The sequence below is a fragment of the Tachysurus fulvidraco genome, chromosome 7, assembly GCF_022655615.1.
Source record: "Tachysurus fulvidraco isolate hzauxx_2018 chromosome 7, HZAU_PFXX_2.0, whole genome shotgun sequence".
Classification (NCBI taxonomy): Eukaryota; Metazoa; Chordata; class Actinopteri; order Siluriformes; family Bagridae; genus Tachysurus; species Tachysurus fulvidraco.
The window spans coordinates 8,750,606-8,765,996 of NC_062524.1; the positions used below are offsets into that span (position 1 = coordinate 8,750,606).

A 15,391-nucleotide genomic window follows, 5' to 3' on the forward strand; every position below is an offset into this window, starting at 1 on the left:
ATGCCCAACTCTGCATGACCAGCTAGTTCACCAAGCAAGCAAAAGATAAAGAATCTGTTCTACTAACTCAAACATAGCTAGAATGGATCCTAAGGGTTATCTTAAGGGTAACGGCTTCTTTGGAATGAATGCTTAATCAAAACAAAAACAAAGCTGGCTTGCTAATTACTTAGCTAGCTAGTTTTGTTTTGTAAATCAGATCATTTACCAAACCAAGATATCTTCACAAACCTTCTTCTCTACAGCTTTACATTTTATTGTGAAATTTAAAGGCTGGTATTTAATTTTTTACTAAGAAAATAACGTGATGTGTAAAGATTTGTAAGTGATTTGTAATAGTACTTTAAATGTCAAAATGAAATCTGAAGAGATAAAAATGTTTTAGCTTTTTTATTATTTACATTTACAGCATTGGACAGTTGCCCTTATCCAGAGAGACTTACATTATCTCAATTTTATACGGCTGAGGGTTAAGAGCCTTGCTCAGGGGCTCAACAGTGGCAGCTTGGTGGACCTGGGATCGAACTCACAACCTCCGATTGGTAGCCCAACACCTTAACCACTAGGCTACCACTTATTAATTTCACAAGGTAAATTTTAAAGTATTTAGTTTCAGTAATACTCGAGTAAACTATAAATTGTGCAAAATGATAAATTAGAGTATAGTTACTCAAGTATTTCCATGGCTCTTACATAATATAATATATAATATCCATAATATATTCTTTATAATATTTTAATGCTTATGTCACGTTCTGGAAAATCTGAACAATTTATTCAAATTTTTTTCTTTATATTAAAAATAGTAACATATACTGATTGCAATAATGCAAAAGCAGATCAAAAGACATGACCTAGATTGTTGGGAAGATATATATCAACTAACATGTGAATGAAAATCCCTAAAGCTGAAGCCTCCCTGTTAAGTGGCACTTGATGAATAGTTGGATCTCGGATAATGTCTGACTTTCACATTCCTGCAAGCTCCTGCAACCCCGAATGTGCTGCGTTTGCTTCCACAGCGCCGGTGGCCTTAAGCGCATAACCATGCTCTCTTGTAGCACACATCAGCCATATGAACTGTAGCAGCGGTGAATACATGTGGTCGAATGATGATGCGAACCATACGGGCCACGGCGTCAACGTCTTGCTAATGAGATTAGGCTGTGGCCTCTCTCCAGCAGCAAAGAAACGGGATACTTCGGCTGCATCTGCTAACAATTACGACTTGCGGGTGTGTTGTGGAGCGGTGGGGGGTGGGGGGTGGGGGGTGGGGTGAATCAAAGCACTCGCTTTGTTAAACCTTCAGCATGTGTAATTAGAATCAGCTTTTAAAAGGTTCCTCGTTCGTTCGGTGCAAGCTTGCATGTGTATTTTTCTTTTCTCTCTCTCTCTCTTTTTTTTTTTGTATAAGCGCTAATTGCAGAGTTCCAGTGATCTGTGTTTTAGAGATCCGGCATTGAAGAGGAAGCGAGGAGTGTGTTAGAGGCGCTGATAGTACAGCGGAGCTCAGATCACACCGATTACTCTGTCTCTGTCTCAACAGCTGTTCTGTGCTGTTACTGTGTAGCGTGTGCTTGACTGTGGGTACGGTGCTGTATATGTATAATATACTTGATAATGTGTGTGTGTGTGTGTGTGATGCTCACGTGTTGTTGGAGTAAACGAGCTGGTCCTGGGGGCTCCCTGTGTGCCGGGTGGTGGTGGCATGGTAGGTGGAGTTAACCTGGGCTGTGCTTTCACATCGGCGGGCGAGTCGGGCATGGTGGAGGGCTTCTCAGTACGATCTGCGGGGAGACACAAACAAGCGCATGTCTTACACACGTTGTCGATAGTTATACGTGATTGTAATGAACCACCCGTGAGGAGAGACGAGGAAAATAATGGATATGTAAGAAAATGAAAGTGGAGCAGTTCTGGTGAGACCTCAATTATCTCCTGTACACCTGAGCTCTTGTAGCTAAGACACACACACACACACACACACACACACACACACACACACACACACACACACACACACACACACACACACACACACACACACACGTGCGCGTGCCTGCTGAGAGCTCAAAAACCAGCTGCTCAGTGTTCTTCACTATTCTCTTTTTCCTTTAGTGTACTTGTGGTCAAGTAGGCATGGAGAGTATATTAAAAAAAATCAGAAAAATAAATACAGATTTTATGTCAAGTAGAACAGAAGCAAAAACATCTGGAATTAAGATGGACTAAGCGATGGAGTAAGATGTCCAGTGTATCTCAAAATCCCAATGATCCAGGAAGTCTGAAGGAAAATAGTGGTTACGCTAAATGTACGTTAAACTATTTGCTTTGAATTAAGATTTTACTTCTGACAAAAAAAAAAAAAAAAACAGCCAGCAAAGTCACAGGATATCCATTCTGTTATCACTATAATAATAACATGCAATAAAATGACTAGCAAACGTTCCTGCACGTAGGTATCGCAAGGTATCGCTTGTTTAGAGGAGCTTTCGAGGCAATTAACTCATTAAACAGCAAAAAGCAGGACACAGGTCTCATATCAAACCGTCCTCTTACTCCAGGACAACCACAGAAAGTGTCAGAAGTATATTTGTGAATTTCAGAACAAATGACACTTAAAAGCAAACGGTGCTTAAATATTTGACTTATTAACCACTTTATTATTACGGATATTAATTAGCTTCAATTCACATAAATATATTGAACGCAAATGAATGTTTTTTTTCTGTTGTTTAGCATTTGATTATTTTATTGTAAGGAAAAAGAGTAAACAAGACAACGTGAAAAATTGAATACCAAAACTTTCTGTTTTTATCTCCAAATAGACGAAGCTGTCGGGGTGTTTTAAAGGCTCTATATGCAGCTTGTTACTGTAAAAGCAAACAGTGTTATCAAGGCAGCCATATCGAACGTTGTGTAAGAAGGAAGTAAGAGGAGTAACAGCAAACATAAGAGGGAGTGGAAGGTGAAGGGAGGCCTTCTCATTACTATCTGAAGGAGGGGACGCACATGTGACAGCTGGAATCAGGGTGGTCAGTACATGTTCCAGATGCATGATCTTCCCACAGTCACAACAGTGTGTGTGTGTGTGTGTGTGTGTGTGTGTGTGTGTGTGTGTGTGTGTGTGTGTGTGTGTGCGTGCGTGTGTGTGTGTGTGAGAGAGAGCTCGAGAGAGTGAGCTCTGGTGTGTGTGTGTGTGTGTGTGTGTGTGTGTGTGTGTGTGTGTGTGTGTGTGTGTGTGTGTGTGTGTGTGTATGATCCACCATCATCTCACTGTGGAGTACTGGCAACTCATTAAAACAGTCAGGAATGCTTCGGATTCAGATGACCCCTATTAGTGTTTGTTGCAGTTCCTATTTCTGACCACTATTAAATAGCAATAATAATTAGCTAATTTAGTGACATAGTTAGTTCAGACTTTAGTTAAATTCAGACTTCACCTGAATTTAAAATGTACAGAGTTGTGAATGAGGACTCTACAAAGGTATCTCCAGTCATGTCTTCTATTTTGTCTATTTTATTTATGAGCTCTAAAATTTATTGTTTTTGTCCGTTTGGTCCATTTTAAGTACACGCAAGTAAGGTGACAAGCCAATAAACCCTAGACTACTGTGAGGCTGTAAGACTCGCGTGTAAAATAGAGACCGAAAACAATTAGTTCTGCTTTATTAGTCATATTTTTATTATTTATTACAATGTGAATGAAATGACAGACACAGAACTCTCAAGTTGTAGACTTTAAAATGATACAAAAAAAAAATACAATTTTATTTAATTTTTATTTGCTTTATTTAAATTGTATAAGTCTACAATATGAAATATTGGCATAAGTCTGCTTTACCTAATCTAGTTTTAATAGTAAAAATATGTAGCTATTGAAGATTATTGCATAAGTCTGTAGTTTGGTTAAATGTAACTTTTATATTTCTATTTTTTCTGAAAAAACAACAAAAAACTTTAGTTAGTGGTGAGTGTCTAAAGTCTGGACTACATGGCCTGCACTGCATAGGGTGCACAATGCCACAGGAAGTTATTAATGACGTCATTCAGACACATTTTGTCAAATTCAACCTGATTAAAAATGACATTTTATTCCTGCAGCCCTAACTACAATGATGCCTGTGAGAGTCATTACCTGTTCGTATGGATGATGTCACACTCCCAGCCTGAAGCATGTTGTTACACCAGCAAACCTGACGTTATTTTTCAGCTACGTAAGAACCAGTTGACAGACTGATTAGCTGTAGCCTTAGACAACTTTGCTGTCTGATCAAACTTGAACCTTGATGCCAGAACAGAAATCCTAATCAAGCAACTTATAAGCACGCACATCTGGACTGAAGACTTTCCAGACTAGTCCAAATTACACATGACATCATAAATTCCAGCAAAGAATTGGCCTAGATAATAAATTCCAGTTGTACATTATAAATTTCGTATTTATTTATTTATTTTCACAAACCTTGCCCTCTATGGCTTCTAAGTGAAGGAACAAGTCATACAGAGAAAATTAATAGTGTCTTCAAGCTCTTACGAAGTACCCATAAAGCTAATGAAAAGCAGAGCTTATTTTCTTGCATGTGTTAAGTCTAAGCCGAGGGCCCTGGGGGTGATTAGCACTCTCTCTTACAAAGACAAGCCATTCTTTTAGGACTCTTGCCAACGCAGAAGAGATAAAGAAGGTGGGAATTTCCACTCCACATGGCTACCATTTCCTAGACACATGTGTGTGTTTGTACATTTAATCTGACCCATACCTCCTCTTTTTTTTATAAACCGTCCAGTTCTTTCTATGTGGTTTCAGCAGTAAAAGCAGTACTGCAAATCTTCTTGACCATCTTTCTTTCACTCATTTGCACTCTGTTCACAGAAAACAGACATCTGGGCCCTGATGAAATGAAGACTGCTTTCCAGTTGGGTAAATATTATTGAATACAGCAAGTGGAGGAAGACGTTTAACCCGCTTTTGCTGCATTATGTAAAGAACAATGAAGACTGGCTGTGATAGTAGACAGGAGTTTTTCATCTTAATGCTCTATTGGGCTCTTGGTGAGTTTCCTTTGAATAGCAAACAGGGTAAACAAAAAAAGCTATAGCTTTAATTTAGAAAAAAACTTTAAACTCACAGTTTTGTCATTGGTACTTTTGTATTTCGAGTGCGAACGCATTCAGCGACACTTCTTGTATTTTTCTTACCACCGTTGGTGGTGCTCTTGTACTTGTTTCCACAAAAGTAAAAAATAGTAATTCCACAAAAGTAAAAAAAAGTAATAAAAAAAAAAGTTTGGAAAAATAAAAAACATAACTTGGAACCCAAAACTATTTCAATTTAAAGGATCAAATAAGGTCCTTTGCGCAGTTTGCAAGGCAAACGATCCTGATTCAGATGGCGAAAGACGTTGCGTTTCTGGATCCGAACTGAACAGTTAAATCAAACATTTGTGTTGTAAATATTAAGAACATGACTAATGCTCTTCAGCGGTGCTGCTGTAAGTATCGGATTAATAAAAGAAACATGTTGGAAGCGTATGGGATCAGTAACATGCAACAGCCTGGGTGAATAATGTCTCATTAAAAGGATGAAGGATGAAGGGTGAAAATGATTTCCAGAGACTGTATTCATTCTCTTCCTATCTCTCAGGGTACAAGGTAGACTCTTCTCTGTTCCAGCACTTAGGTGGAATGAACTTCCCCTAGAACAGCGGTCTACAATCTTATCCACAAAGGGCCGGTGTGGGTGCAGGTTTTCATTCCAACCAAGCAGAAGCTACACCTGATTCCACCTGCTTAATCACTTGTTCTTGGCTTTTAGTAGACTCTGGTGTGGCTTCTGCTTGGTTGGAATGAAAACCTGCACCCACACCGGCCCTTTCCGGATAAGATCGGACACCGCTGCTGCCCTAGATGTTTGAAGAACTAAGTCACTGGCTGTCTGTAAACAACGTCTAAAGCCCTACCTAAAGCCCGACCAACAGACTTCTTAAGCACTATTTGGACAGGACTAGTTTTACGTGGTGACGTGGAGTAATGCAATTTTACCTCAGGACGTCTGTAATATTAATTGGCCAATTCGCACAGGACAAGACATCTCTAGCAGAAGTGGGAGGGGTAACTCGCTTTACACACCACAGTAACCTCCTTGTCGTCATGTGCGTATGACGTTGCTTCCTGTTATCACGTGCGCAAACAGACAACATGGCGCCTCCATGCTTGCAAAACGCGCCAAAAACTAATTTTAAACAGGAAATGACGGAATTTTACGGACGGGATTAGTATTACCTGAGGTAATTTTTCCGGACCTTTTTACAGAAGGTAAAAGTCACCGTAATCTTTACTGACATTAGCACTATTCGGACGGGACTAGTTTTACGTGGGGACGTGGAGTAATGCAATTTTACCTCAGGACGTCTGTAATATTAATTGGCCAATTCGCACGGGACAAGACATCTCAGTAAAATTAGCAGAAGTGGGAGGGGTAACTCACTTTACACACAACAGTAACCTCCTTGTCGTCATGTGCGTATGACGTTGCTTCCTGTTTCAAGCGCCTCCATGCTTGCAAAACGCGCCAAAAACTACCTTTAAACAGGAAATGACGGAATTTTACCGTACATATTTACAGCGGGTCTTTTCGGACGGGATTAGTATTACCTGAGGTAATTTTTCTGGACCTTTTTACAGAAGGTAAAAATCGTCGTAATCTTTACTGACATTGTCTGTAATGATTACCGAGATGGCACATTCGGACGGGACTAAAATCACAGAGAAGCTCTGGTAATACTTTACCCCCATGCAAAACTAGTCCCGTCCGAATAGTGCTTTAGACTGATGGTATTCTTTATCTGTGTCTTGAACCAGCATCAGCATGTATGTATTGATAGCAATTCAAAGCACTTCTATAAGTAAGCATGTCTGAAAAAATGCCACAAATCTAAATGTAAATGTTCTCAAAACTCGAATGGCTGTCTTTGCTTCCACTAAACTAAAATCAGATTAACGTTATGGGTCAGTGTTACAATGTTATAGCTGAGCTGCAGAGCGGAGGACAGAAACACAAGCCTGAAGCAACTGAGACTCATCTACGCACTCTGACTGACAGAGATGGACGATAAAGTAATGGGTTAAGCTTTAATCCACACGCACGCACGCACACACACACACACACACACACACACACACACACACACACACACACACACACACACACACACACACACAGTTGTGTGAAAGACAGTTAAATTTATACTGTGCGAGAGTGTCTCCAATTAAACTAACTAATCGTCATTTATTTAAGGTGTTTCTTGTTCCTTCTTCTACAACAGGTTAATAGACCAAATTTGGAAGAAAGTATTAAGTAAAAGAGGGAAAAGCAGATTATGGATTGGATAATATCCTCAATGAAGTAAGGCAAAAAAAAACAAAAAAACATATTACAGATGAAAATCAGTGAAAAACTAAAATGCATGTGAACCACACTGACCTTGATTCTTATGCAAAGAAAGAAGTAAAAAAAAAATCCTGGCAATTCTTGGGCTACGTGTGGGCTTTCTGTGCATTTCTGAGAACATTTGGTTAGACCTGGCATCCCTGCTTACAATAAATCCTATATTTATTTTGAAATAATGCTAAAACATTAACCAGGTTTACAGTTTACACATTAGTAAAACGTTATCCTGGAGTTAGGACTGTGTGTCAAAATATGTAATATCTCATATTTTGCTTTAGTAGTCATTCTTGCTTTAGTAGGAGCTTGAAAAATAGCAAAATGTTCTGTTTATGCTGCTCTTTGCCACTGGGGTTAAAGCCCACAGCATCGTACAGACTAGGGGGTGTAACGCATTGCCAATATCTGCATCTGTTTAGTGCTCAACATTTTTCCACAAGCTTCGTATCTAACTGCTTGTTTGCACCCGTACGAAAGTAAAAACGTCCTGCTTGAGTGACCCGTACGATCCCAGTTTTGATGCACGTCTCTGTTTTGCTAAGGGGTGCGAGAGAGCAGTTAGATACGAAGCTTGTGGGGAAACAACCGAGCCTAACATCATGTTCATTACCATTTATTCATTGTCCTTAGATCCTATTATTAAATCCTATTTTAATTTTGAAATAATGCTAAAACATTAACCAGGTTTACAGTTTACACATTAGTAAAACGTTATCCAGGGGTTAGGACTGTGTGTCAAAATATGTAATATCTCATATTTTGCTTTAGTAGTCATTCTTGCTTTAGTAGGAACTTCCGGATTAATGCCTGACCAATAAGAAGAGCACATGTGCGTTAAAGTAAGTATCAGTAATAATATCAGAAAACATTTCTAAAATGCTACTAAAAGTGGAAACAGGCTTAAAACCAACCTTAAGCCATACACAGTATAGAGGTAATCAGTGTGTTGGTTTTCATGTTCCTTTCCCATTCAGAATGGAAAACGGTGGCATACAACACACAAATGAATATTAGGTGGTCTGTGAGGACCAAAGATGCAGTGAGGAAATTTAATGCGACTTCCAGCAAGGCTGTTAGAGTGCTTTCCATTTTCCTCTTGCCGAGGTCTTTTATTGCTTCTCAAAACAGAGCTGGAGTAATACAGCTCGCCATTAACCACCACTGTGAGCAGAGCCACAGAAATCGCAAACAGCCGCATCTTCGCTCCATGCCCTGTCATTTGTCATGAGCAGTGAGTGCCGGTAAATAGTGCGTTTAAGAGCTATTGCTTTTCAAAAAAGTGAGAATTTCTTTTGCGATGGCATCCCTAACAGCCACCAGTGAAAAGAACCGATCCAAAGAGGACACTGATCTTGTGAAGCCAAAAAAAAAAAACACCTACTGAGACATTTTCTATTATACTTTGTATTGATAAAATGGAGAATAGAAATTTAGCACTCTGTCTGTTTACAGTTACACATTTTCTAAAGCATAAATCATTCAAATAAAATGATTTCCCACTGTGTTTAAATGCTCAATTCTGATTGGTCAAAAGGGGTAGATTAAAGTTCTATTAATATATCAGCAGAGTTGTGAAAACAGGTCTGGTTGCAACGTTTATATCAATGAGCTCGGTCTTATAGTTATCGTTTCTTTAGTAACAACTGACTTGTATGACAGACGCTTCACATGTCCATGTTGATAGGGGGAGGTTTTCTGTGAGGAGATTACGTTTAAGTACATTTAGGATTTTTGTAATGAGTCTCTGATGCTGGGAGCTTTGTAGCAGTCAGAGGTAACTAAAACCACTTGGGATAAAAGTACAACGTATAAAAGTTTCTTCTGTAAAATAAAAGATGTTGAGAAAAGGTCATACCTGTATACCTTAGTGAATTCTGCTATACGTTTGGACGTACGCACTTCCTCATCTCACACTGCAGTAAGATGTGAAAGAAAGTTCCAGAACATCTGCTGTGTTTGTTATCAGTCTCTCGCAGTTGTGTGTGTGGACGAGAATCAGAGAGCAGCTGTGTGTATGCTACTGAATGATTATCATAACAGGATTTGAGCTGCTGGATTGGATATGGCTCTGGATATGCCATGAACGTTCATCAAAAAAAAAAAAAAATACTAACTGACTATGTGTGTTTGAATATCACATAAGGGAGGTGGCATAAGAAAGGAAATAGATGCAAGAAGAAATAACACTAAACATTTCACTGAAATTGCTTTTAAAATGATTTGTACAGTACTTTGAGGCAGTGTAATGACAGCTAGCAATTAGCACTCCATTGTAAATAACTTCAGAGGTATTAGCATGCTAGCTAACATGAGAGATTAGGGAGAAAACTGTTGTTAGCTAGCTTTAGTTCATTCACTTTTGCCTAAATACTGGAGTAACAGCATGCTAGATAAGAATTGGGAGATTAGCAATAAAGCTAGGTTGTTAGTTAGCCTAAGCTGATGCTAGTTGTTTGATTAAAAGAAGGGAACTAAGGGTAACTAAAATGTGTGTGATTTGAGGCAGAAGACATTTTTTTTGGTGAGTTGCAACTTGGTGATATTTTTCTTTTTGTACTTGTGTAAGTGAAGTAAGAGTTTATACTTTTCCACTTTGACTTGAGTGAAGAATGTTAAGCTTCAGATTTTATGCGATTCAGATGAGCAGTTCACTTTTACTTAAGCAAAGAGTTTGGCTAGTTTATCAGCTCTGGATATAAACACATGCAGCAAATCCCACTGCCTGAAACTCATGCCTTCAGTTTCATCATCCTCCGCCAACCAGGCTGATCTGGTCCCTTTTATGTAACCGCTTTTTATTTTTTCTTCCTCCAGCATGAACATCTAAAAGCCCAGGCGAAATCTGCTTTTCGTGGCCTGATATCGAATGCTTTGCCAGTTGCATATCTGTTACATCACTCGCTGCAGCGATGGCACTGTTTGTGCACATGGAGTACAGAATGAAAACAAGTTCATGAATAAAATATAAAATACAACCCATTAGTACGCTCGATACGTATGAAAACATCTGTAAAACAATATGTCGAGTGATCGTATGGAGAGATGCGGAAACGGGTTTAATATAGCGGCACAGCCAGTTCCTCGTAATAACGTTTCAAATTTTGGAGTTAACATGAAACTAGATTTATCCTCCTTTAGTGCAGCTCTGGCACTCACTTTCCCAAATTTCCATCAAATCTAATCTGCGGAGAAAAAAAAATAGTGACATATTAAGACTGCCTGCGAATCTTACACAGATCTGATATGCTGAGATTGAACCCGTGCCTTCTCTGCAGCCTGTTATAGCTAGACCCCTGCACAGTTCTGTATGGACACAGAGTTTCTCCAGAGGAAATTCTCTAGAACTTAAACAAAGCACAGCCCTGTATGTATCTCTCTGGTGCAAAAAACCCACAACAAACAGTCACAGGAAGCCAGAAAGCCAGTTGACTGCACATTAACAGTGAAGAGATCGCAGCGGTTAGTTCAGCTCCCAGCAGGAACCAAAGGGAAGTCAGGTGGTGAGAAAGAAAAAAGGTGAAGAAATGTTCCACACAAAAGTGAATAAATAAGCTGAGCAGATGAAGGTGACAGCGATGGTGCTGGTCTAGCCTGAAGTTTGAGAAAGCAACTGTCGTACAGAAAGCTGCTCTGATGCAGAGATCAAAAAATAATATCGATTTACATGAAGGCTAATTCTGAGATCTAGAGATGCTCAGGAATGTGTGAGGAACATCAAGCTTCATTGGAATTCAGAAGATGTTTTGAGTACTAGAGGCTCACGGTAAAGCTGCCAGGCTTGCATTGGTATGCAAGTGTTGCTCTCCGCTCTCCTAAATACATTATGAACCTGTGCATGTCTGTGCACCGTGCAATCATCTCTGCCAGATGGAAGACCAGACTATCAAACCCCTTCTGCTTGTCAGAAAAGATGTATGAACGTCCTCCGCCGTCCTGGAGCTCAATCCCCATGCTTATTGCTTTCATTCTCCCTACAGCAAACCCGCATCCCCTCAAACCTCTATCTAACTTTACTCCCCCTACTCTACAACCCCCCTCCCTCTACGCCCAACCCTCTCTCTCTCTCTCTCTCTCTCTCTCTCTCTCTCTCTCTCTCTCTCTCTCACACACACACACACACACACACACACACACACACACGCGCACACACACACTCCCTGAACCTCTTGCTTTTCTAGGCGCTCTTGTTTTCTGAGCTTCGCTTGGCCGGCGCCAGGTGGTGTGCCGTCGTTTCATTCCATCCCATCAAATGACGTGAGCGCTGAGGGGACCTTCACATGCCTGTGCTCACTCAAGAGTTACCAACCCAACCTGGCTGCTTTAATATTTAAAGAGCCCCCTGCTTTAATTCCCTCACCGTGTTTCTACTGAGGTGCTCATCATAACACTCATAAATCTTGCTAATAGGAGCTTGAAAAATAGCAATGGTGTTCTGTTTATGCTGCTCTTTGCCACTGGGGTTAAAGCCCACAGCATCGTACAGACTAGGGGGTGTAACGCATTGCCAATATCTGCATCTGTTTAGTGCTCAACATTTTTCCACAAGCTTCGTATCTAACTGCTTGTTTGCACCCGTACGAAAGTAAAAACTTCCTGCTTGAGTGACCCGTACGATCCCAGTTTTGATGCACGTCTCTGTTTTGCTAGGGGGTGCGAGAGAGCAGTTAGATACGAAGCTTGTGGGGAAACAACCGAGCCTAACATCATGTTCATTACCATTTATTCATTGTCCTTAGTGTTTTCAAGTGTTTCTGGGGGCAAAATGGTGGGGTTCATATTAATTCAAAACAGAAAGAATATTTTGAGCACTAAACAGATGCAGATACAGATAGTGCTAATGTGTTACACACTACAGCCAGAATGGAGCTTTGGGCTTTAACATGGAAACCAGCACCATAACTGGCAGCAACACTGGTATTTTTCGTATGATGCCAGCCCCTTAAAAAAAACAAAAAATCATATATATTGTGTATTTATAATTTAAACCTGTATTTGTTTGTTTATCAAATATTATCTATTCATTCGATGGATAAAAAAATACAAATGATTCAGATAAAGCCTCTTAAAACTCACGTCACTGATTAAAAGACAACCCACTGGACATACAGTAATAACAGCTCTATACTGTAGTCTATCATGCATTCACTGTCTCTCTGATGGAAACACCGACCACAAAGGACCATCAGCTGATACGCTAAATGACCCCCCGGTCTGAAAATAAAAGAAGCTGACCAACAAAACAGATGCAGCACATAAAAACGGAAGTCTCTCGTTTCTCCTTCCTCCTTCTTCAAAATGGATTTACAGCATGGTCTGCTTTAAACATCTGTTGAAATAAGACCCTACTGGCTTCTAGTATAGAAAAGGAAAACTAATGCTTCTGGTAAAATTGCAGAGATTTGTGCAGAAGCTTGTTGCTAGGCAAAAAAAAAAGAGAGAGAATCTTTTGTCAGATTTGTATGCAGAAGACCTTGTGCAGAAACTCGCATAAATGAAAATATAGGTGTCTTGTGCTGTAATCTTCGACCTCTCTAATGTATGCAAGAAAATGTTGTAATTGCGCTCCAAGCTGTGCTGCAACACCGCAATTTTCGACATGTTTTGAATAAACTGCAAATACTTATTTACTAACTTCTTATCTGAAGAGGCAGAATTAGAGCATTTGTCAATAAAAGGGCTTTTATACTGAGATTAGTGCTTTCAGACGCTAATCTGAAACTCATCCAACCCTCAAGTCAATGACTCACTCAGCCTCCTGGCAGTGGCAGATGCCAGCTGACTGAAGATGGTGAGGAGAGAGAAGGGAAGTGAGAGAGAGAGAGAGAGAGAGAGAGAGAGAGAGAGAGAGAGAGAGAGAGACAGAGACAGAGACAGAGAGTGAGACAGAGACAGAGACAGAGAGTGAGACAGAGACAGAGAGAGACAGAGAGAGAGACACAGAGAGAGAGAGACAGAGAGAGAGACAGAGAGAGAGACAGAGAAAGAGAGAGACAGAGCGAGAGAGTGACAGAGAGAGTGACAGAGAGAGAAAGAGAAAGAGAGACAGAGAGAGAGACAGAGAGAGACAGAGACAGAGAGAGACAGAGAGAGAGACACAGAGAGAGAGAGAGAGAGAGAGAGAGAGAGAGTGACAGAGAGAGAGAAAGAGAAAGAGAAAGAGAGAGAAACAGAGACAGACAGAGAGAGAGAGAGACAGAGACAGACAGAGAGAGAGACAGAGAGAGACAGAGACAGACAGAGAGAGAGACACAGAGAGAGAGAGAGAGAGAGAGAGAGAGAGAGAGAGAGAGAGAGAGAGAGAGATAGTTCCACACCTAGACATGGCTTTGTTTCTGTCACCATTGAATTCGTATCGACTCATAAACGTTCATTAATAAAGCAAAGCCGTTTTTGGAATTTGATCTTTAATAAAGTTCATGTCATGAATTCAGGTAATAACCCTCTAAGAGCTTTAGAAGAATAAAGTGGATTTTGAAAATGTTGAAATCCGACTGATTTACATCATTATGTTGTTCCACTTGGTAAGCAAAGCTCTCCAACATTCCATACTTTGTTTTTTTGGTTGAATATGTGAATTATTTGCATATGAACACACATATTAATTAATAACACACCTCATGACACGGTATTGTGATGCTGGTTACTACCCCAGAGCAGTAGGTTACAACCCCAAAGCAGCAATTTATCCCATTTATTAAACCTATACACAGCCCGTCACCAGCTTTTCTTTTCTTTAACTCGAAGCTAATAAGAAAAATGCAGTGTGAGAAACCACAAAGCCCAAAGCAGAGGAATGCAGAGGACTTTCCCTTTGGCAGAAATCTTGAAGGAACTGCTTTACCTTAAAATATCAACACTGACTAAAGTCTTCTTTCATAAACATTAAGCTTTGCTGTAGGGAAAATTTCATCACAGCAAATTGATATGTGTTTTTTTTTTGCTGTTAAACAATAACACTTTCCACTTACTGTGAAGCTTAAAGGCTTAAATAATGTGAAGCATTCATTATACGAGTCCTTGTGAATGAGAGAAAAAGAAAAGCGTTTGAACGAGTGATTTAATATAAAATAAACCTGTGATTTAAATCATCAGGAATGCCGTTGGAGACAATTTCAAATCAGGACAATAGTATAAAATAAAAACAATTTCAATTATGTAATTTTCAAAGTCATTATATTACCCAAACACTTACAGTATTATTGGAGTAGCTACAGTATACAGAGGGTCTCTGTGTGAATCGACTCAGCAATCAGACGGTATTAGGGTTTATAACTGAGTTTGTAATAGCACTCTCTCTCATTACCCACAATCCTGTGTGGGTAATGTAATCCAGTGGTTGCGCCGCTCATGCGGCCTCTGGTCTTAAGACGAGTCGACGCTGCAGCTATAAACGCCAAATCAGTTTTTGACAGATAATAAAGAGGCTCATGTTTTACATCAGGGAAATGCTATTTTACTGCGTGAGCTGGTAATATATGACCCTGCTAACTGAAAACACGGCTATGCGATAAAAGAGCGGGAATAAAACGAGAGCTAAATAGAGTAAAAGGGGAGTGGTAGGGAAAAAAAACAAAACAAAACAACAACAGCAAGACCTGGCGGCAGGATGACGGTGTAGTTCTGCCGGGACGTCTGTGTGCAAGCGTTTTTGAAAATATCACATGACAGGAACCATGTGTTAAAAATTAAGGCGAGTTAAGTCCTCTGCTTGGAAAAATATGTGGACAATTTATAAAATGCAGCCCAGGATAGAAATTTACTAAGTAGAACCAGATTTAGAAAATAACTAATGCTGCCCTTCATCAGTGTGTGCATAGAAAAAACTCTCTCGCTTCCTCTCTCTCCTCTCTCCTGTTTCATGAGACCCTTAAAAACGATGTGAGTCACATCTGGAAGGCTGGAGACGCTGGAGATGGTGGAGTATGTGACTGAACATCAGAGCAC

At 39.9% G+C, this 15,391-nt stretch overlaps 1 protein-coding gene across 3 annotated transcripts in view; it reads right to left on the minus strand.

Moving 5' to 3' along the window:
* runx1t1 (RUNX1 partner transcriptional co-repressor 1) overlaps positions 1-15,391 on the minus strand; it is a 55,215-nt gene that overhangs the window by 20,445 nt on the left and 19,379 nt on the right. For all 3 annotated transcript variants that reach the window (XM_027133862.2, XM_027133861.2, XM_027133860.2), the window contains exon 2: positions 1,650-1,787. In XM_027133862.2, coding sequence (XP_026989663.1) covers positions 1,650-1,787 — 138 coding nt within the window. The remainder of the gene's footprint in view (positions 1-1,649; positions 1,788-15,391) is intronic.